Raw genomic sequence first — 21,305 nt, 5'->3', positions numbered from 1 at the left:
TATGCACAAAAACATTTTTTTTATTTTTTTTGTATTTTTGGAAGTTTTGATGAAAACCAGGTATTTTAATACCGGATTCGTATTTTTTCAAAATGACAGAAAACAGACCGAGATTAAACAAAATAGCGTAAAACAATACACGCGGGAAATCACAAATATTGAAAAATATTTGTTCTTTTAAATTTTTTTTTGAAATGGGCCGGACTCGGCCCAGATCAGTGGGCTGGGCCTCACCCGGCCCAAAACCAAATGGGTTGGTTACTGTGCACCAACACAGTAACCAGCCCCTTCACCATTTGCTGCAAAACGTGAATTATTCACGTTCTGCATGCAAATGCAGGCAGGGGTTGAGCAAGAGGAAACAAAACGGGGCAGCAGGAGGTTACCTGGGGCGGCAGCGGTGCGGTGCGGTGCTGCTGGCGGCGGTGGTGCTGTTGTCGCGGTGGAGGGACTGCGGTGGCCGGCGGAGTTGCTCCTTCTTCTTCCTCTCCCTCCTCTTTTTTTTTCTCTTCTTTTTTTCTTTCGGTCTTCAGACCATTCTCCCGCTTCTTCTTTTCTTTTTTTTCTTTCGGTCCTCTCCCTTCTCCCCTCGTCTTCTCTTCTCCTCTGTTCTTTTCTCTCATTTTTTTTTCTTTCCTTTTTTTCTTTGTTTTCCTTCTCTTCTTCCTCTGTTTTTTTCTTTTCTTTCTCTCTCTCGGTTTTTTCGTTCTTTTTTTCCCCTTTTTTTTTCGTGTCTCCTGTCTCCCCTGTATTTATAGGGGAGAAAAGGAGACCTACACCCCTGCCCAGTCAATGGCGCAGAGGTGTAGGGTGGACGGGGCGGCCACTGTTCAGCCGCCCCTCTACCACCCTAGGGACACCTCTCCTCCCCTAACTCTGACACGTGGAAAGCTGTGCAGGTGGAGGGTCCCTGGTCGGCGTCTTGTTGGGTCATCGGGGGAAGGGAAGGCGGTGAGAAACAGGGGAGAAAAGATCTTCTTCTTCCCTTGTTTCGCGCGTCCAGGGGAAGAAGAAGACCCACAGTGCCTTCAAAACGGCGCCGTTTCGGCCCCTTTTTTTTAATGAACAGTGTATGAAACGGCGCCATTTTAGACAAAACACGTCGTTTCATTTAAATGAAAAGGCGGCAAAATGTGTCAGAGTTCACATTGGTCCTCAATTTGTGATTTGTTCAATTGCGTCCTCAATTGTAATTTTAATTGTAAAAATCAATTCAATTGCATCCCTGCCAAAAATCCAACGGCAGCCCTGAAGTTGGCTGCCTTTTTCACTTTGGTCCTTGGTTTTGAAATTATGTAATTTGACCCTCAATTGATCAATAAACTTCTAATTTCTTCAATTGGGCCCCTGACCGGTTTTAATTCCAGCCCCTCTATTTATGCGCTTTTTCCATTTTGGTCCTTGGTTTTGGATTTCTTCAATTAAGTCCCTAATTGGCCATCAAACTTCAATATTTATGCAATTAAGCCCCTAATTTGACCAAATTAACTCTCAAAAATTATAATTTGACCCCAGAACTTTAATTTCTTCCAATTAAAGCCCAAAATAACTCCAAAAATCAATTTTCTTGCAATCAAACTCTCCATAAATTCAATTAAACCTTCAATAACATTTAATTGAGCCCATAAACATCTGATTTTGGATTTTTCTTCCTCAAATTGAATTTTCTTCATCAACAGGGCTATCATTAGTCAATAAAATACTGTCAAATTTTAATCTTTGTATTTTTAAACCTCCTCAACATTTTTGACCTTTTTCTGAGCGCTCTGACATCCTCTTCTCACTGCTATTATTTTTTTGATAATATTTTTTTGATTTTTTTTGTATTTTATTATTTTTTGTGCGGGGACTCAAAAATGGGTTACAACAAGTCTCATAAAATCAAACAGATTGTAAGGATACCGATCTTGGAACTTAAAAAGATTATTTGTTTTGTCCCACCACCATTTATGAAAGAAAACAAGTCTAGAAGAAAAGAACCTAATTGCAAGAAAATACATAAAAAGGCACTATAAAAGCAATAAAGAAAGAAGAAAACAAAAATAATAAAAGAGAAAGAGAAAGATAATTTACTTGAATTGAAATTACGATGACAATTATTCATAGTAGTTTTATTGCCCTATTTGTACTGTTACAAGATTTTAGAGATCTATACAATATCTTCAACCAAATCTTATAAAGACATATTAGATAAGGAGTTTAAATGTTAAATCCTAATACAAACTATACTTTAACTAAAACATTGCTCATTCTTTGATAAATACATCATTACCAGAAAAATTGATAAATATAAATAGAGATACTAACGGAATGTTTCTATCGGTAAATTGCAGTGAATTTTGCCATACTAACGGAATGTTTCTATCGGTAAATTGCAGTGAATTTTGCCGACAGAAATATTCTCTCGGTATATACCGAGTATCGGTAAAATTCGTCGATAAACTCGTTGGTAAATTGTTCACATATCCTTGACACTGTTTATCATGTCAATTACCAACAGAACTGTTCACTTCTCAATTGCACTGTTAATTATTGTTCTTTACAGAAAAAATCACCGATAGATTGAAACATCATCGGTGTTCTTTGGGGGGTTTTTTGAAAAGTTTTTTTTATTAAATTGAATATTTAGATTAAATATTACAAATGAAATCACCAACGGATTGAAAAATCATAAGTGATATTTGGTGGTTTCTGAAAATTTTTTATTAAATTGAAAATTTAAATTAAATATTACAGACAGATTCACCTATAGAATGGTTAAAAATATTTATATTTAATTATGTGGTGGTAAAACCTTTGGTAAAATGCCCTAATAAAAAGACTAAAATCTCTCATTTCACAACAGACGAACATCAATATTCCTTTCTTTCTCATCTTTTCTCTTCTCTTCTCTCCTCAACTCCTTCTCTTCTCCTCCACGCTCAAGTATGTCTTCTCCTCTTCTCTTCTTTTCTTTTCTTGGTTTTTTTTATTAACATGCTTTATGAATTTTTTTCTCTCTCAGCTCCACTCGCAACTACATTAAGATAAGATTTTTTTTTCTTTTTTTTGTGTTTTTTTCATTATATATTTTTTTAAAAAAAAATTTGTTCTTAATAATTGTATGAATGTTGTTATAGGATTTTTTTTTCATGTGAGATTAATTTTTAGTTGTTTTAATTTATAGGATTTTTAAATAGATTTTAATTATTTAATTATTTTTCTAGTTTTGTTAAATAGATTTTTTAAAAAAATATTTTTAAATAATCACTAATGAAATTGCATACAGTATTTTTGTTGGTTATATGACAAGCTCCCCGAGGGAAATACCGACGAAATGAAGCGGGTAAATTTTTTTTTCAATGCACGTTTTCCATCAGTAAATCTATCGGTAATAATGTATTTTTATTACCAACGGACTTATCGACAGATAAAAAATTACCGACAAAAGATTCACTGACGGAACATTTTCATCTGTGATCTCATCGGTAAATTAATTACCAATGAAATGATAGTACAAATACTGACAGAAATTGTTGTACAAACTATCTAAATTTATTGTGGTCAATCATTTCCATCTAATTGATCATTGTCTTATCTTCCTTATCTATAGTCAATCATGAACTTCTTGGTCGATTATACTATTTATAATTAATTTCAGCTTATTTTTTCTATATAATAATACACAATATCTGCTCTTATTTGTTTGACACATAAATATTTATTTTTTATGTGAAAATCTTGTAAACACTATATAGCTTGATTGGGATGCTATAGGGCATAATTGATAGATATTTGCTCAAGACTAAGTTGTCCTCCTGAAAGAAAATAAATATAATATTGTATTATGAGCCAAAAAAATTGTATTGATACTTTAGCCCACCAGCAATGCTTTTTTTTTTTTTTTGGTGCTAAATATGCTCTACAGGAAACATTGCAATATTATTATAAGAATCTAAACTAGTTTCTAAGAGAATTTAAGACAATCTTAAACAATATAGACTCATGAGTTCTGATGACAAGTTGTAAATAAAATAGAGAAACGATCAGTTATAAGGAAGAAAGTATAGACAGAAAGACAACAAATGAATTATTAACAACTAAACTCCAGGTGATAGAGATTGCCAGAAAGTCAAGATAAAAGCCAAAGAATTTCATCATCACTGTAGAAAGAAACTGAGTGACTCTAACTACAGAAAGCTTTTGTTGGAATACTTTCCATATAATTCTTTTGGCCAAATGAAACAATTTTATTTGATTTCTTTGAACCTATTAGGTATCCGACTGTAAACCTTAAAGTCATTTGTGGTAGATTCTGCACCATTCTTGAAGCCACTTCCACCGGGTTTCGCCTTGTCACGCTTGTTATCGCGGCATCTCTAGGTTTTTCCGCCCACCAGCATTAGTGAATTGCAATACAAGCCGTCTAAATTCCGTTGGAGTTGCTGCAAATACCTGAAAGTATGGCAAGATAAAATCGCAATAGTTCTCTGCTTGGGTGTATAGTTGGCGGACCCCACACTTTCTCACATGACAATAATGCAAGGGGTTGTTGTCCATATCTTCCACGGAGAATTCAACTGAGACTTCACTGAATTTACCATACCAAAAATCTTTTGTAGCATTCGATCATATCCAAGAAATAGGTGATCTGAATGGATAGATCGTTTGTGCAATGAGCCATAGCAACTGGCAAAGTAGCAATGGAGAACGCAGGGATCGGCATGGTCATTCTTGAAATGGTAAGTACATTTAACTTGGAATCCACCAGAGTCATCATAAGAGGGTTCAAATGCAACAACAGTGCACAGCATGAAACCCAGTAACTCACTATTAGCGCAATTTCTTCACCCCTTTCAAGATCATTATCTATGAAAGTCTTGATTTGTTTACGACATAAGGCATCATAGAGATGGCTGGTAAAATTATTGCGCGTATCCTTGCCTCTAAAACTTAGGAACACATCATACTTACATACATGAGAAACAGCAGATGAAGATGCCATATCAGACAGTTACAAGATCGTGTCTTCCTTAATCACTAAGAATCGAAATCAATAACTGCTCTCCTTTTTCTCCTAAAGACATAAAGAGCACCCACTTCAACAGGTGAACATTCATTATGAGAAATTGAAGTCTAAGAGTACAAGAACCCACACAACATGTATTTATCAGAAAATTCCTCAAACTCTTAACGATGGATATGTACTAGCTTCGTTTGATATGATCTATCTTAATTTGATCACTCGTCACTTGCTACCAATGCTAGCTTGCTATTACTTTCATTGCAAGAACAGTCACTAGCTGAGCAAAAAGAATTACAGATGGAAGAATTAAGACGTTCATGAAACAAACTTATCGAACTCGTATATATAATCTTAAATATAGAATACAGCGTGAACCAGAAAGACTTACCAACAGATCATAAGAACAGTTGATGATAAGAGACGATTTTTCTTGTCTATTGCCTTCTCTTACTCCTTCAACTAAATTCTTACAGACAATCTGAGCTCATCGTTATCTAAGTGAAAGATGGTTTGATCAAGAAATAGGTGAATGTGAGAAGACTTTGGGGTCAATTCCAAATACATTGGCCAATGGGCTTGTCAATGGCAACGGTACCCTGTCATGGCAGAGTTTTTTTTGGATCAGACTGCCGTGCAATTGATTAATCAGCATATACAGCTGGCGCCTCGTTTGAATCTGGGCATCATTTCCCAAATTCTCCCACGAAACAACAAATCACTGATATATATATATATATATATATAAAGAAGAAGAAAGGAATTCATGGAGATAAGCTAAAAAAATCTGAAAATGGCAGAAGAGGATTCAAAGAAGTCTCTCGGAGAGTGCATTACAAGCACACAATTCCCAATGCCAATTCCAAGTCCCATCCCTTCTTCGAAAGAAAAGCCAAAATCTTTAGGGGGTTGTGTTTGTTTCCTGAAAAGTGATTTTGAAAAAATTATTTTCTAAATTTTTTTGTATTTATTTGTTATTAGAAAAGTTGATCAATAAAAAACACTTTACAGTCAAAGAAAAATTTAACTTAGTTTCCAGGAAAGTATTTTCCTGAAAAATTTGGGTGGAAAACACTTTCTGGAAGTTGTGAAAAATTTAGAAATGTCATATTATTTGCTAATTATATCAAATTTGATCCTCAAACTTTTGATTGTTATATATATTTTGTTTTGAATATTTATTTTTTAATTTTATCTCTTAAAATTTAATTTTTATATTAATTTTGGTCTTCATTTTTATAATTGTTATTTATTTTTTCCTTATCATTTTTTTATTGAATTTTTTTATCTATCAAATTTGGTCCTCATTCTTTTATTGTTACTTATTTTATTTGAAATAATTTATGAAATGTTAATTATTATTATTTTAATTTCTTCATCTTTTATTTTTTTTTATTTTTTAGATTTGATCTCTATATTTTGATTATTATTTATTTTATATGAGATAATTTATGAAATTATATTTTTTTTCAATTTCATTCTCATTCAACTTTTTAATTTATAAGATTTGTTCCTCATTATTTTAATAAACTTGAGAAAAATAAAACATTAAGAAGTTATTTTCCAGCTCATTTTCCATGATATAACCAAACACTGGAAAGTGTTTTCCAACTTATTTTTCATTACACTATCAAACATCATAAAATAATTTACTTTTCCGGAATTCACTTTAAAAAAAAAAACTACTTTTCAGCAAACAAACGGGACCCTAGATTCCATATCTTTCAATCAAAAAATCAAAACAGAGAGAAATCCCATAATATGGATGGCTGGTGCAACACTTGATTTGAAGCTATCTGGATAGTATCCAGTAGTGGAAGTGGGCAAGTTAGCTGGTAGGAAATGGAGAAAGAGTAGTGACTCTTAGTGCCCAGCCATTGAAACCCCTTTCTAGTATTGTTCCCAAGAACTTTCAGGAGATGGTGTAAATTCAACAAAACGGTGCGTAAATCAACGGAGAGAAAAGGACCCTGTTTAGCTAATTGAAACGGTGCGTTGGAGGCTGCAAGGGCTATGTCAATTTGAATTTGAAGGAATAATTTCTTCTTCTTCATCTTCTTCAGCTGGACATAAATGAAACGGTCCTCAAGGTTGAATTGTGGAAACTGCAGCTTCAATTCATCAGTGAATTCCCAAGTTGCATCAGCAGGAGAGAGACCATCCCAATGAATTAGGACTTGAGTGACCGTCTTGTTCTTTATTTCGCAATTCGTCTTCCTAATAGGATCCTTGGTTGCAGGTAAGGTGTTCGAGAGGCAATGTAGGAAGGGTGCCCTGCACTGCATGTTTTCAAGAACCAAATTTGAAGATTAAAGAAACATGTAGTTTTTTTTTTTTCAAAATTATGGATTGATTGGTTTTTCTTTTTTTTTTTTTTAATTATTACGGTCCCTCAACTTTTTGTTTTAATTTAATCTCTCTATATTGATTTTATTTAAAATTTGACTTGATAATTTGTTTTGGATGCATATCTTGACATAGGAATTTTATAATATTAAGGAAAATTTATAGGGTTTAGTTGATACTCAATTTTGACAATTAAAACAAAATTCAGCTAATATAAAACTATTAAGTGTTTAAAGATTAAAACAAATTTAATTTTTAATATTTTTATTTTTATTTGGTTTGCTTTGAATCCTTTTTTTATTTAATTTTTTCTTTCAATTTAATCCCTTAGTGTTTGGTTTTAATTAATTTTTATATCAAATTTGGTTCTCATTCTTTTAATTGCTATTTGTTTTGTTTTGAATTATTTTTGTTAATTGATTTTTTCTTTCATTTTCATTGCTCAACATTTGATTTCATTTTATTTTTATGTAAATTTGTTTCTCAACATTTTATTTATTAATTTCATTTCTCAACATTTTATTTATTGAAAATTTTGGATCATAATTTTTTCGAGTTTGTCTTCTATAGAACAACCTCAAGACATAGGTTATAAGTTTGGAAGGTTAGCTTAAATTGATTTTGATCTTTTATTTTTATTTTTTCTTACAAATGATTTTTTCCAACTTCATCATTAAATATTGAGTTTGTTGGGGATTTGGATTCATAATCTTTTTTACTTTTCTTTTTATAGATTATCTTGATCGCATGTCTTGGGTTGACTCAAGTCTTCTTTTTTGTTTTTTAAACTTTCACTCTTTGACATTGTGTTGGTTTAAGAATTGAGTTCTGTAGTTTTATTCAATTTATTTTTTTTAGGGTTATCTTAGTTTCATGACCATGTCACAAATTTAGCTAGCTGACTTACTTGGGTTAGTTTTTTTTCTTTTTTGAAATTAATATTAATCCTTTTCAATTTCATCCTTCAACATTTTATTTGTTAGGAATTGAGGTTTTATTATTTCTTTATTTTTCTTTGTACGATGTTATTTCGTTCTCATTTAATTTTTTCTTTGTTATTAAATAAGATCATTAAGACCTTCTAAGATTATTAGGAGGATATTTTCCCATGATATTGTTAATCCTTTATTTTTTGAAGTTAGTCATTGTCAAAAGATTTTAGTTCATTTTTTTTATTGTTATTGCTTTTTTTAAATTATATTATTAAATTAATCCAACCGAGTAAATAACTTGTATCTCGTATTTTTCTAGTTTTTTTTTAAAAAAAAAAAACACTAACATCATCTAAGCATTTGGTTTTTATCTTAGAAAAAATTTGGTCTGATCTAGGGCGCAACTTTGGCCAGCAATTTAGTTGCAATCTAAACTGATATATACTTCAAGATATAGATTTAGGGATAGTTACAAAAAAAATAAAAATTCTTAAGGTTTGTTGGTGATTTTACTTTCTCAGTGTACTTTGAGAAATTATATTTTACATCATAGGTTAAACAAAAACTTCAAAAATAATTAAAAGACAAAATTTCCCTTACATATAATATATGAAAAATAACATACCACTCTTTTTCTCGTGTCCCATTTTCTCCCTTCAAAAAATAACCGATCCTAAGGTTGGTTTTGGAGAAAGTTAAAGGTTTTTACGAATGTGCATGACAGTGATGACAACAACAAGGATGTTAAAGTTATGGCACACTCTACTAAAATAAGAGATAATTAAAACCTAAGAACTACTAAAATAGCTTTCTAATCAGGTTATGAAACCCTTACAAAAGGTATAAGCTTACGTTTCACAGCCAAGATAGATTAGTTTTCTTGTTAGATGATGATTAATATGTAGTAGACTAGTAAAACAAAGTCCTTATTAGGGTTTTCGAGTTAAGGATTCTTGATGCTTAAGTTAACAGAGATAGATAATGAGAAGAGTCTAAAAAAGCTGTGATATGGAAATTATAGAGATTTGGTATAAAAGGATGGAGAAGTAAAAGAAGAAGTGTTTAGAATCCTTTGTGCCGGATCCTTTCCTTGATTAAAGTGGATCCCATGCGTGGAGTGTCAATACGTAGATTTTCCTGCTCTAATACTCTAGAAAGGAATTCCTCTCGCAAGCGAACCAACCCACCACATTCTTCCGATTTCTCTCTTACATTGGTAATAAAACAGCAGCTTTCATATTGACTTGAAATACTGTTGAAAACAGCTTCAGCAATGGTTGTCTTACCTATACCACCCATGCCCCATATTCCGATTATGCGAGCTTCAGATGATCTAATGCATCAAAGTGTTTTGAGTCGTTCAATGCGTGAATCTATCCCAACTAGGCCCTTAGAGTCACCTAATGATGTGTGGTTTCAATTTTTTCAAAATGAATTGCACAATTTCACTTACAAGTTTGGACTCAGGCCTACCAAATACAAGGAACAAGCGTTAGTAAAACAAAAGTTTCCAAAAAAAAAGTAAATAGAATAATGAAGATAATGCAGTATCTTTTTATTTTTTATTTTTTTGTTTAGAGTACATTTGGAATTTTTGTGATCATCACGCTTGTAGCAACTAACTCAAATTTCTTAAATTTATAATGTTTCTTGAAATTCACCAGTTCATAGCATTTTTAAGGCTCATTTAGAAGTCCCAGGAACATATACAATTTAAAAGTTATAATTTTGCACAAGTAAACCCACAAGAAGTGCGGTGACACAAGACTGGGCGATTAAGTTCCATCACAGTAATAGTCCTTCTGTGGATTCAAATTAACATGGGAATCAGTTTTAAAAGCTCAAACTGAGATATTATAACCTTTAAGTGAAATAAATTTATGCTTTTTAAAGTTATTATCCTATATGACCATTTCATGCTAGAAAACATAAACTAATTAAATTGCTAAAGAACATGTCAAAGGACTGCCCCTTTTAAGCGACTATACTATATGACCATTTCATGATGAGCAAGTATAATTTGGTTTGCGTACTGAATAATGCTAGAAATACTTAATTCTGATATAATTGATATAATTGATGTGTTACCTCAAAAAGGATCGAGTTACTTCACCTAACTAAACAATGTACTAAGCTAGTAATTCAATAATTGCCAAGTGTTGATTCTTAAAAAACTTTTATTAGTAAAGAACAATGGCAGATTCCATAAACATTTAGCCCCTTTGTCTAATTAGTGTTTTGAAATTTAATGTGGAACAGTAACTTGTTTAGTTAGGTGAAGTAACTTGTTTAATGTGGAACAGTAATTTAATGTGGAACAGTAATCATTTCCAAGGCAGCTAAAAATAAAGAAACTTGCATTCTTTCGAAAATCTTAAAAGTGCAAAGTAAGGGAACTTTATTGTTCTTATTTATTTTCCAACCCTTAGCTAGTTCCATACCCATTGGAAATCAGCCATTTTGTATAAAATTTAATTTTTTTTAATATATCTTATTATTTTCAGATCATTCAAAAACAATATTATCATTTGTTAAAATATATATGTACTCAAAAATATTTTTTAAAATCTGAAAAAAAAATGTCAAATGTCATTGGTCTCTCTCTTAACTAAAACTTTCACACTATTAATATCTCAACAAATTATTTAATTTAACATAATCTAGATCCAAATTTAATAATATAATTATAAAATTATATTATTAATTAATTTTCTTAATTTAAAGCATCAAAGATTAACTTGAAATAATAATTAATAATCAAAATAACGATGATGAAAGGTCATATATCCAAGTTTCTTTTAAATCTCAAGAGCAACTATTAAAAACTCACATGTGTGATTGTGAATGTAGTCACTATGAGAATATCAAATACCCATAAAAATAATGCAAATCTGAATAAAAAAAATGAGATGTAACCATTAAAAGATGAGCTAAAAAAAACCTGTATTTTAAAATTTTAAAAAAAATTAAGTGTTTTTATTTTTTTTAAATTATTTTTTTATTTTTAAATTGTGATATGCTGATATCAAAAATAATATATATTATTTCAATACATTTCTAAACAAAAAATATTTTAAAAAAAAATTTTTACCATGCTTGCAAAAAGACCCTAGACTGTTTGCTTAAAATATTTATATGTTTAAACTTAGAAATATTTGTTGAAAAAATTAAATTATTTCAATATATTTATAAACAAAAAATATTTCGAAAAATAATTTTGACTACACTAGCAACCTTTATTGTTTGTTTGAAATTTTTATATGTTTAAATGAAAAATATTTATTTTTGATAAAGCATTTTATCATAAAATATTTGCTTAAAATTGATTATATGTTTTTTAAAAATTAAAATTTCAAAATTACTTAAGAATAAAAGAATTTAGAAATAAAAATTTCAGTTTTTTCAAAGAAATAAAATCATGCTCTTGTGTAGTGTAAGAGCGTTTTCAATATGAAATGAAATTTTATCAAGTTGATTGATAAAACTTGTTAAACTAGTATATTAAAAAAAAATAACATGGAAATACATAATAAACATATTTGAAAACGTAAAGATATATTATAAGTATAGTGATATAATGATATATTAAGCTTGACTCGAGTAGAGTTTTTATTCAAGTTAAATAAGATAGTGACCTGGCAAAATTTATTACCAAATTTTTAATAATTTAATCAAATCTAGTTCAAACTAAACCAAGTTAACATCTAAAAAATATTAAAACATTATCGTCCTAATTGACCTAGTGAGCATGGAGAATATTATTACAATGTGAAACAAATTTAATGAGCATACACAAATTATATATTTTCTGTATTATAAAAAAATCCACAACAATTAGAATTTTTTTCTCTTGATGGCAGGGATGTGTATGGATGAGCATATACATTACTTATCGGATAAAAAATTTAGATATTTATATCTTATATATTAAGTTTTAGATATTCATATAGGTATTTATTATTTGACTATTATTTAATATTTAACAAAAAATAAAATATTTAAAGTATTTATAAATGTATTAAATAATAAGTGTGTGTATCTTGAGTTAGGTTTGGGTTGGGTTTTGAGTCAGTTTTGATAATATTTATATTTTATTCATTATTTATTATACAAAATAATATTAAAAAAAGTTTATTTATTTGGACTGAGTCGGGTTAGATTGATATTCATCAAGTTTAGATTAAATTGTTATGGATATGTATTACAATTTTATAATCAAAATTATTTTTTTATTTCATGATTTAGATTGTGATTAAGTCATTCAACCATGGATAAAAAACTCGAAGCCAAAGAGAGAAAAAATGATGGAAAGGAACCATCAATTTGCCCTTTGATTAGCAGAACCCAAAAGAAAAGGAGAATCCGACGGTGGAGGTACAGGCATCCGTCTTTGGAATCTTGAGATTACTAAAAAATGCTTGCAAGAAAATAAAAGGTTGTTTTCATATTAAAATATAATTATTTAATCTTTATAATTTTAAATCTATAAATAACATAATTTTATTTTATTAATTTCATATCTTTTTTAATTTTTTAAAAATTAAAAATAAAAATAAAAATTTAAGTACATAGGATCCAAAAACAAATATAAAAAAAGAAGATGTGTTTCATTACCAGATAACTTAATTACCAAATAACTTAAATAAAAAATAATTAGCTTTGCTAAACTAGGAAGACTAAATTTTAACAGAATAATAATATATTAAAGTTGTCTCTGCTCTCCATTTCATCCATCAAGTTTGGATTTTGTCAAATTTTGCAAAAGGGAAAGAAGAATACATCACTGATAAAAATAAATAAAAGAATAACCCAATCGTCACATTCAAATTTTCTTGGACCTCTATATCCTTGTCAAAATAATAACTTATGAGTAACATCGTCAAAACCATTACCCCAATCGTCACTGTCTGGCAACATTGCTCTCTCGGCATGCAATAGACGAACCCCACACTCAACCACTTGATAACGATCTAATAGTAAGCTATTGAAATTACCAATCGTTTCTACCGGTTGGAATTCAATTGAGACCTCACTATATTCACTAAACATATCCTTTTCTTTGGCAACCAAACAGGGATCAAATCCCACAAATATAAGATCTGAGTAGATGCGCCTCTCACCAAACTTCTCATGGAGATAGCAATAGAGATCATGGCTATCACCGTGCTCATTGCGGAAGTGATATGTGCATTTAACTTTCAACTCAAAGTTGAAAGAATAAGATGCAATGACAGCGCAAAGACAGAAACCCAAGAACTCGCTGCTATCACGATATGAAGATAGCTGGAATGTTACTATTGATCCCCAACTTTGATGGCTAAACCACTCCGGACTCACATCTCCAAGAAGGTAGAAACTAGATGCTGATGCTTGAACATAGGACCCCCCCTGTTAACACAATTCAAATAGCATCTTTTTAAATAAGACATTGCAAATATAGAAGGAAAGAAAAAAGCATGTCAGAGGCTTGAGAAACAGACCACACGCCGGGGTAATCTGAACCTTTTGAAATGAAGTTTAAAATCCAATAATTCATACGTCCTACGCATGATAGAAGAATCCTCCCCTCTGTTGGCTTGGAACCTTGCTCTCTTGGCTTGGAACCTTGCTTCCAATCCATCTCGATCCAGATGATGAAAACGAGAGGAGCCTGGCATGATCAAATCAAAGGGATGTATCCCATCTTCATACAGTAGACGAACCCCACACTCATATACTTTATCTAATGCTAAGAGATTGCCGTTTATATCTTCCAGTTGGAACTCAACAGAGACCTCACTGTATTCATTAAACATATAATCTTCTTTGGCAACCACACAGGGATCAAACCCCACCAATATATGTGTTGAGTCGATTTGCTTCTCATCATACCAACCATGGAGATAACAATAGAGATCATGGCTATCACCGTGCTCATTGCGGAAGTGATATGTGCATTTAACTTGCAAACCATAGCTGACACGATAAAATGCAATGACAGCGCAAAGAGAGAAACCCAAGAACTGGCTATTAGCCCAATGTGAAGATAGCTGGAATGTTACTGTAGATCCCCAACTTTGATGGCTAAACCACTCCGGAATCGCATCTGCAGGGAGGCAGAAACTACATGCCCCTTCTGGAACATCGGGCAGCTGTAAACACAACTCAAATAGCATCTTTTTTAAATGAAAGGTGGCAAATAGAGAAAAAAAGATGTATATCAGAGGTTTGAGAAACAAACCTGATGGTATAACCTTTTGGTGTAAAGTCGAAATTTCAATAATGAGTACGCCAAGATTTGATTGAACCAACGCGATCTCGAGCAATTAGTGAAAATGAAATCAAAAATGTTCCCCTCAACTACAGTTGATGAGCTTGATACTAGATAATGCAACCTCTCGCAATTGTCTGCATCCAACTTTGATAGCCGTGGTGGAAGCTCCGGTAATGATTGAAGTCTCATGCAATTCCTTAATCCTAGATATTGCAACTCAAAGAGTTTATTGATGCTTATAGGTATAGTCTGAAAATTGTTTCCACTTAGATCTAACACTTCCAGTGACGGTAAAAGACCAAGACTGTCCGGCACTTCCGATAGACAGCAACCATCTAGATTTAGCTTACGCAAACAATCTAAATCCACGCATCTCTCGGGCATTTGCAAGTCACCAAGACATTCGATGTCTTTTAGATATTTGCAGTTTCCCACTTCCAAGCAGGCAAGTCCCATCAGATTTCCAATCGGTGAAGGCAACTCTGTTATGCTTGTCTGCTCTAAATAGGGATATCTCAAACATACCATCGGCTCCAAAACTTCTGGAAAATTCCGAAATTGGACGCAACCTGAGAGATTAAGCCTCTCCAGTTTTCTCAACTTGCAGATGCCGCTTGGAAGAATCTCAAATTGTTTGCAGTTTCGCAGGTGCAATTCAGCAAGATCAAACAAACATTCTATTGAAGAGGGAATCTCTCGTATTGCTGTCCCATTTAAATACAGCTCCTTTATAGTATTAGAAACCTTTGGAAACTCCGTGATACTTGAGCAACCGGAAAGATCAAGTTTTTTAAGGCATCCCAACTTAGAAACCGCACTCGGCAGATTCTTTAGCAAGTTGCAGCCAACTAGATCTAAATAAATGAGTTCCCTTAGACCACCAATTGAAGATGGCAGTTCTTCTATTGCAGTTCCATTCAAGTACAAGTATCTTATATTCCTCGAAAAATCAGGAAGCCTGCTGATAGATGAGCAGCCAGAGAAGTCAGCTACGAGAAGAGATTTCAACAAATAAATGTTTTCTGGAAGATTAACCAGGTGTTTGCAGTTTTTCAAATTCAACGCAACAAGTCCACTTTGTTCCCCAATTGATTGGGGAAGCTCTTCAACAGCAGTCTCATTTAAATTTAAATATGTCAGTTTCCTTGCAGTCTCTGGGCACTTCTTGATATTTGAACAACCAGAAAGGTTCAGAGTCTCCAGAAAACTTGAATTAAATCTACTGGGAAGATTGATTAGTCTTTTACAGCCTCTCAAATCTAAATCAACAAGCTTGTCCAGATGCTGAACAGATGAAGGAAACTTAACCAAACTTGTACAGAATTGAAGATTCAATCTCTCAAGGTTTCTGGCCTTTGAAAGGTCTGGCATGAAAGTTATGTGCTCGCAATTGCTGAGGTTGACATCTTTTAAATTGACGAGATTCTGAAGCAAAATGAAATCAACAGAAAGAAATTACACGTGCATACCACAATAAATTTCAAAGAAAGAACTATGCATGCATGGAGTTATTTTAGAATACCTGGTCTCCTCTCCACAGTTGGTTAACCTTGCTACATGATAGGTTAATTTCAACAAGGTTCTGTGGACGAAAATTGCTAGGCAAAGATGTCAAAGGGTATCCATCCCAATGGAGATACCTCAACTCTTCAGAAAGAGATCGAGGCCATGAGGAAGGTGCACTCTGCATTTAACTCCAGCTTCAGAATTATAAATTTTTAGCAGTCTAAGTTTATACATCCTTTCCAAGGCAGTAGAACTCAACTCAATTTCTCTTATTTTTGAAACATCCAAGAATATCCCTTCAACTTTTCCAGTTCCCTGAAAACCAGTGAAGGAGAAACAAAGTTTTAAGTAAGATTTTAAACTTACTAGTACAACCATATTGCATTGCATATGAAAAGGAAAACTTTCGTGTATATGAATCTCACCTGATTATTGGTCAACACTTGATATACATCTTTAGGACTCCACGATCTGCTTTGTCCTCCTAGCTCGTTAAGAGATTCTTTTCGAACAACTTCATGGGCCATTTCTTGCAAAAGATCATGCATTTGAACCTTGTCATCTGAAATTTTAATGAGACACCTGTCAATGAGAACACTAAATCCAATATCTGTTTTGAAACCGCAGCCATCTAGTATCCGCTTTACAAAATCAACTTGATGCCCTCTAAAGAAACATGCAATGTCCAGAAATATACTCTTCGTGTTATTATCACGTAGTGCATCAAAGCCTATTCTCAGCAAGTCACAAATGTTCAGCTCGGGAAAGCTTTCGATGTTATTTAATTGAGATTCCCAAAAATGTCTTTCTCTGCGGAATAAGAAGGAACCCAAAACTCGAAGAGCTAATGGGTTCCCTTTGGCATAATTTATTGCCGTGATTGACAACTCCATATAAGCTTTTGGGGGGTGGTTTCCCTTAAAAGCATTCAAGCTAAAGAGTTGAAGAGCTTCGTGGGAGTTTAATTCCTCAACCTCGTATATTTCATCAGCTACATTCTTAAGTACTTGCTTGTCTCTTGATGTTACAACAACAACACTTCCTGCACCAATCAGAGGCACTTCAATTAAATGCTGGAATTGTCGTACATCATTCACATCATCCAAAACAAGGAGAACTTTCTTTTGGAAGAGTCTATCCCTGATGAAAGTAGGTATATGTGGTGTGCCAACGCGAAGATTTTGTTCCTCCAGTAGTTTAGAAAGAAGTTCATCTCTTAGATCATTTAATCGACCCTTCTCTGATTCCTGCCTTATGTTCTGAAGAAAGTGGTGGCCTTCATATTGACTTGAGAAGCTATCGTAGAAAGCTCCAGCGATAGTTTTCTTGCCTATACCACCCATGCCCCAAATTCCTATTGTGCGGACATCAGATGGCACAGTAGATAGTAATTTGTTGATTTGCTCAATGCGTGAATCTACTCCAACCAGACCTCTTAATTTGCTTGGGGATGCATCATTTAACCTTTTCCAGATAGTTTGCACAACTTCTCTTACTAATGTGGACTCCGGGCTGCAAAAAATGAAAGAAGCATCTTTAACTCAAATTGTATCTTTACGTCGAATAAAAAATCTATAAGAAACTGGTGAAATTTTTTTATTATTATAAGCAAATGTTGTCAAAGGTGAGGTTTTGAACTCAAGATCTCCCCCTTCGATATTGTACCATTAAGGTGCAAGTCCATTGGCTGTTGATGGAGGTAAGTTTTCCACTAAAAAACAGAGCAGACTTGTGCCTTTTCAAGCAACAAGTACTATGAACTAAGAAGCACAAATGATTTACTGGAAAAAAAAAAAAACTATAATATGCACAAGAAATTTTAATTGCTATAATTCCAGAAAAAAAAGTTGAAGATGAGAATCTATAGTTACCTAGTAACCTGTGAATCCCATCCAGATATACTGGCTGCTTTTCTCAAGTCATCCCTCCACCTTGGCACCTTGTCCATCTTCCCCTTAAAAAAAATTTCAAGCTCAGCAAACGCATTTCCAAAACTCCCAGTCTGTTCATCAACATCAGAGGGGTCTACATGATAGAAGACCGGTAAAACAATCTGCCCATAAGTCTCTTTGCATTCAAGTATTTTCACCAGTTCATCCACACACCACGGAGAAGATGCGTAGTTCTTGGAGAAAATTACTACAGAAATTCTTGATTCTTCAATCGTTTTCAGAAGGGCAGGGGTAATTTCTTCTCCTCTTTCAAGCCCGTCATCAATGAAGGTCTTGATTTTCTTACGACGTGTAGCATCATAGAGATGGCTGGTAAAATTATTGCGCGTATCCTTGCCTCTAAAACTAAGGAACACATCATACTTCCTTTTACGAGCAACAGCAGATGAAGATGCCATATCAGACAGTTACAAGATCGTGTCTTCCTCAATCTCTAAGAATCGAAATCAATAACTGCTCTCCTTTTTCTCCTAAAGACATACAAAGAGCACCCACTTCAACAGCTGAACATTCATTAAGAGAAATTGAAGTCTAAGAGTACAAGAACCCACACAACATATATTTATCAGAAAATTCCTCAAACTCTTAACGATGGATATATACTAGCTTAATTTGATATGATCTATCTTAATTTGATCACTCGTCACTTGCTACCAATGCTAGCTTGCTATTACTTACATTGCAAGAACAGTCACTAGCTGAGCAAAAAGAATTACAGATGGAAGAATTAATATGCTCATGAAACAAACTTATCAAACTTTTATAAATAATCTTAAATAAAGAAGACGCATGATCCAGAAAGACTTACCAACAGATCATAAGACCAGTTGACTCGTGTTTTCCATCAGCAAACAATACGAAGAAGAAGCTGAATATTGTTGATGATGAGAGACGATTTTTCTTGTCTATTGCCTTCTCCTACTCCTTCAAGTAAATTCTTACAGACAATCTAATCTCACCGTTATCTAAATGAAAGATAGTTTGATCAAGAAATATGTGAAAGTGAGAAGACTTTGGGGTCAATACCAATTATTGATCAAGAAACAGGTGCATGTGAGTAGACTTTGGGGTCAATACCAAATACGTCGGCCAATGGACTTGTCAATGGCAACGGTACCCTGTCATGGCCTATGATTTTTTTTCTTTTTTTCTTTTTTAGTGCCCAATGGATGGGCTTCCTAAAGTAATTTGTTAGGGTTTTCCAAGCCTAAAAGCCCTCCAAAATCTTAACCCATTTCAACCTTTGTTTTGGGTTTTGCAAACAAAGATATACATATCATAACTAATTCTCATTAGATTGATAGGAAATATAGAAAATTTTGGGTGTTCCAATACATATATGTTGGAAATATGTATTGAGTAGTCATTTGCTTTTAGCTTGCATTCATTAAAAAAATATATCATTCTTGTACTAAAAAATATTTTTTTCTTCTTTGCAAAAACAAATTTTTTTCTCTATCAAAATTATCATGTAATTTAATTAAATTACATGATAAGACAATTTTAAGGTCTAATAAGTAAAAAAATGCCTAGCATGATTACTTCCAATTGTACTGTTTTTGTTTTTGTTTTTATTTTTTAAAGTTACTAATCAGTTGCCTACCATTATTTTTATATTTAGATTAACGAAGTAATACTAAAGTAAAAAACTATTAAAAATATATACCAACTTTACAAAAATATATATTTTATAATTGGTGATCAAATAATGTTCATTTCAGCTGGTAATTCCACTAAATAACAATTATCATCTAGTTTTATAATTTAATTTAATTCTTATTTTCCCAAAAAAAGAAGTAATTAAGCCCTTAACATTGCTTTGCTTTATGATTGATATTGGTTATTTGTTTTTCATGCATACGCATGAAATTCTTGATGTTTCGTTTAATCTCTTGATTAATGCTCGATTTGGAAATGCAAAATTTAATTTTATTGATTTTAAAAAATTATAATTTAAATAACTAAATTTAAAGATTAAAAAAATATTTAGTTTTTTTTGTCAAGAATAGAGATTGATTTGTATGGTTAGGGGGAAGTTCATGTCCTGTTCTTATGTTAGTCCCTTAACTGTTTAATCTCTTGGTTAATTCTAAGTTTGGAAAAGCCGATTTTAATTTTATTGATTTTAAATAATTATAACTTAAATAACCAAATTTAAAGATTAAAAAAATATTTAGTTTGAATTATGTCCATTTATGTATTTTGCTTGAACATCCTAAAGAAATTGCCCATTTTTTTATTTTTATGACTTTGAGCATTTATCATAGGCTGATAAAAGAGAAAAGAGAAGTTATAGTAACTTATTCTGGAATTTCAGAGGTAATAAAGTCATCATTTGTTTCCAATGGGGTTTAGCTAGAAGCCTCGAGCAAAGAGCAGCACTTTATAGGATGAGGATTGGAAACCTGTCTCAAAAGTATCTTTCACTATGCACCGGTCTTCAGCGAGCAACTCATCACCCACTCCATCTATTTCAGCCAATCAACAAGTTCAGTTAGCATTTTTACAATCAGAATCTTTCATAAATATTGATATACTACCTCTATAATCGCTATTTTTTTTTATTAAATGTTACGTCATTAGAAAAGATGATGAATTGTATTTTGGTGGATGATTGTTAAGATATTGACATACTACCTCTTAAAACTATAAAAGAGCTTTGAATTCCTATAAATGAACTCTTTTTAAGTCATATGATGATTCAAGACTTTAATTAAGGAAGGAAAAACACCATGAAAAAAGATAAAACTTGTGATATCTATGGAAGATATGAAGTTCAATGTACTTTTTCAGGTCATAAAAGGCCAAAACCACTTATAACATGTTACTTGGATGACCATGAATATATAAAAATGGTATCGTCTTCTCAACCCTTTACCAATACTTTAAATATTGTTAAAATGGACAACTGAGAAAAATAATGATAGATACCAACCTTTTTACTATAGTTTAAACCCACTTTGTTTTAATAAAATTATTAATTAATTAATTCGGGTAAATGGGTCGGTCATGACGTTCAATTATTTAAAAGACGAAGCTTTATCCTTTTAGTTTGGCCCATCGTTGCAAAAACATTGCCTTTTTGTTTTTGTTTTTTGTTTTTTTTCAAAACTCACCACCTTAACATCTTAGCTACAAACATTAATTTGATATTTATAAAAAATATTGAAGTTAATCCTTTTGTGTGCGCGTTTGTAATAGAGGTGTGGTTGATTTTCTTGGTGCAATTTATATAAAAAAACATGTATTTTTTATTTTTAATGAGATATAATTTATACTTTAAGAAAATTATACCTTAAAAAAAACCTAACCAT

At 32.1% G+C, this 21,305-nt stretch overlaps 3 protein-coding genes and 1 non-coding gene across 4 annotated transcripts in view; all 4 read right to left on the bottom strand.

Moving 5' to 3' along the window:
- The window catches only part of LOC18108430 (disease resistance-like protein DSC1), a 56,760-nt gene extending 37,665 nt beyond the window's left edge, over positions 1–19,095 (bottom strand). Inside the window, exon 1 of the mRNA XM_052449397.1 lies at positions 18,800–19,095. The gene's annotated coding sequence lies outside the window, so the exon portion shown is untranslated. The remainder of the gene's footprint in view (positions 1–18,799) is intronic.
- Positions 1–21,305, bottom strand: part of LOC7459255 (disease resistance-like protein DSC1) — an 80,743-nt gene that overhangs the window by 17,225 nt on the left and 42,213 nt on the right. Inside the window, exons 2-5 of the mRNA XM_052449753.1 lie at positions 17,911–18,689; positions 16,465–17,551; positions 16,205–16,354; positions 16,056–16,166 (exon numbers count right to left, since the gene is read on the bottom strand). Of these exons, the coding sequence (XP_052305713.1) occupies positions 16,056–16,166; positions 16,205–16,354; positions 16,465–17,551; positions 17,911–18,389 (1,827 nt within the window). The 5' untranslated portion in view covers positions 18,390–18,689. The remainder of the gene's footprint in view (positions 1–16,055; positions 16,167–16,204; positions 16,355–16,464; positions 17,552–17,910; positions 18,690–21,305) is intronic.
- Positions 5,620–5,700, bottom strand: LOC112325389 (small nucleolar RNA Z122). The gene has a single exon (XR_002979444.1). It is a non-coding gene; the product is annotated as a small nucleolar RNA Z122 (small nucleolar RNA).
- LOC18108419 (disease resistance-like protein DSC1) overlaps positions 12,962–21,305 on the bottom strand; it is a 110,648-nt gene continuing 102,304 nt past the window's right edge. The window contains exons 8-9 of the mRNA XM_052449749.1: positions 13,761–14,411; positions 12,962–13,668 (exon numbers count right to left, since the gene is read on the bottom strand). Coding sequence (XP_052305709.1) covers positions 13,132–13,668; positions 13,761–14,411 — 1,188 coding nt within the window. The 3' untranslated portion in view covers positions 12,962–13,131. The remainder of the gene's footprint in view (positions 13,669–13,760; positions 14,412–21,305) is intronic.

Source organism: Populus trichocarpa, chromosome 19, assembly GCF_000002775.5.
Source record: "Populus trichocarpa isolate Nisqually-1 chromosome 19, P.trichocarpa_v4.1, whole genome shotgun sequence".
NCBI classification, from domain to species: Eukaryota; Viridiplantae; Streptophyta; class Magnoliopsida; order Malpighiales; family Salicaceae; genus Populus; species Populus trichocarpa.
This window is presented reverse-complemented; position numbering and strand designations above follow the sequence as displayed.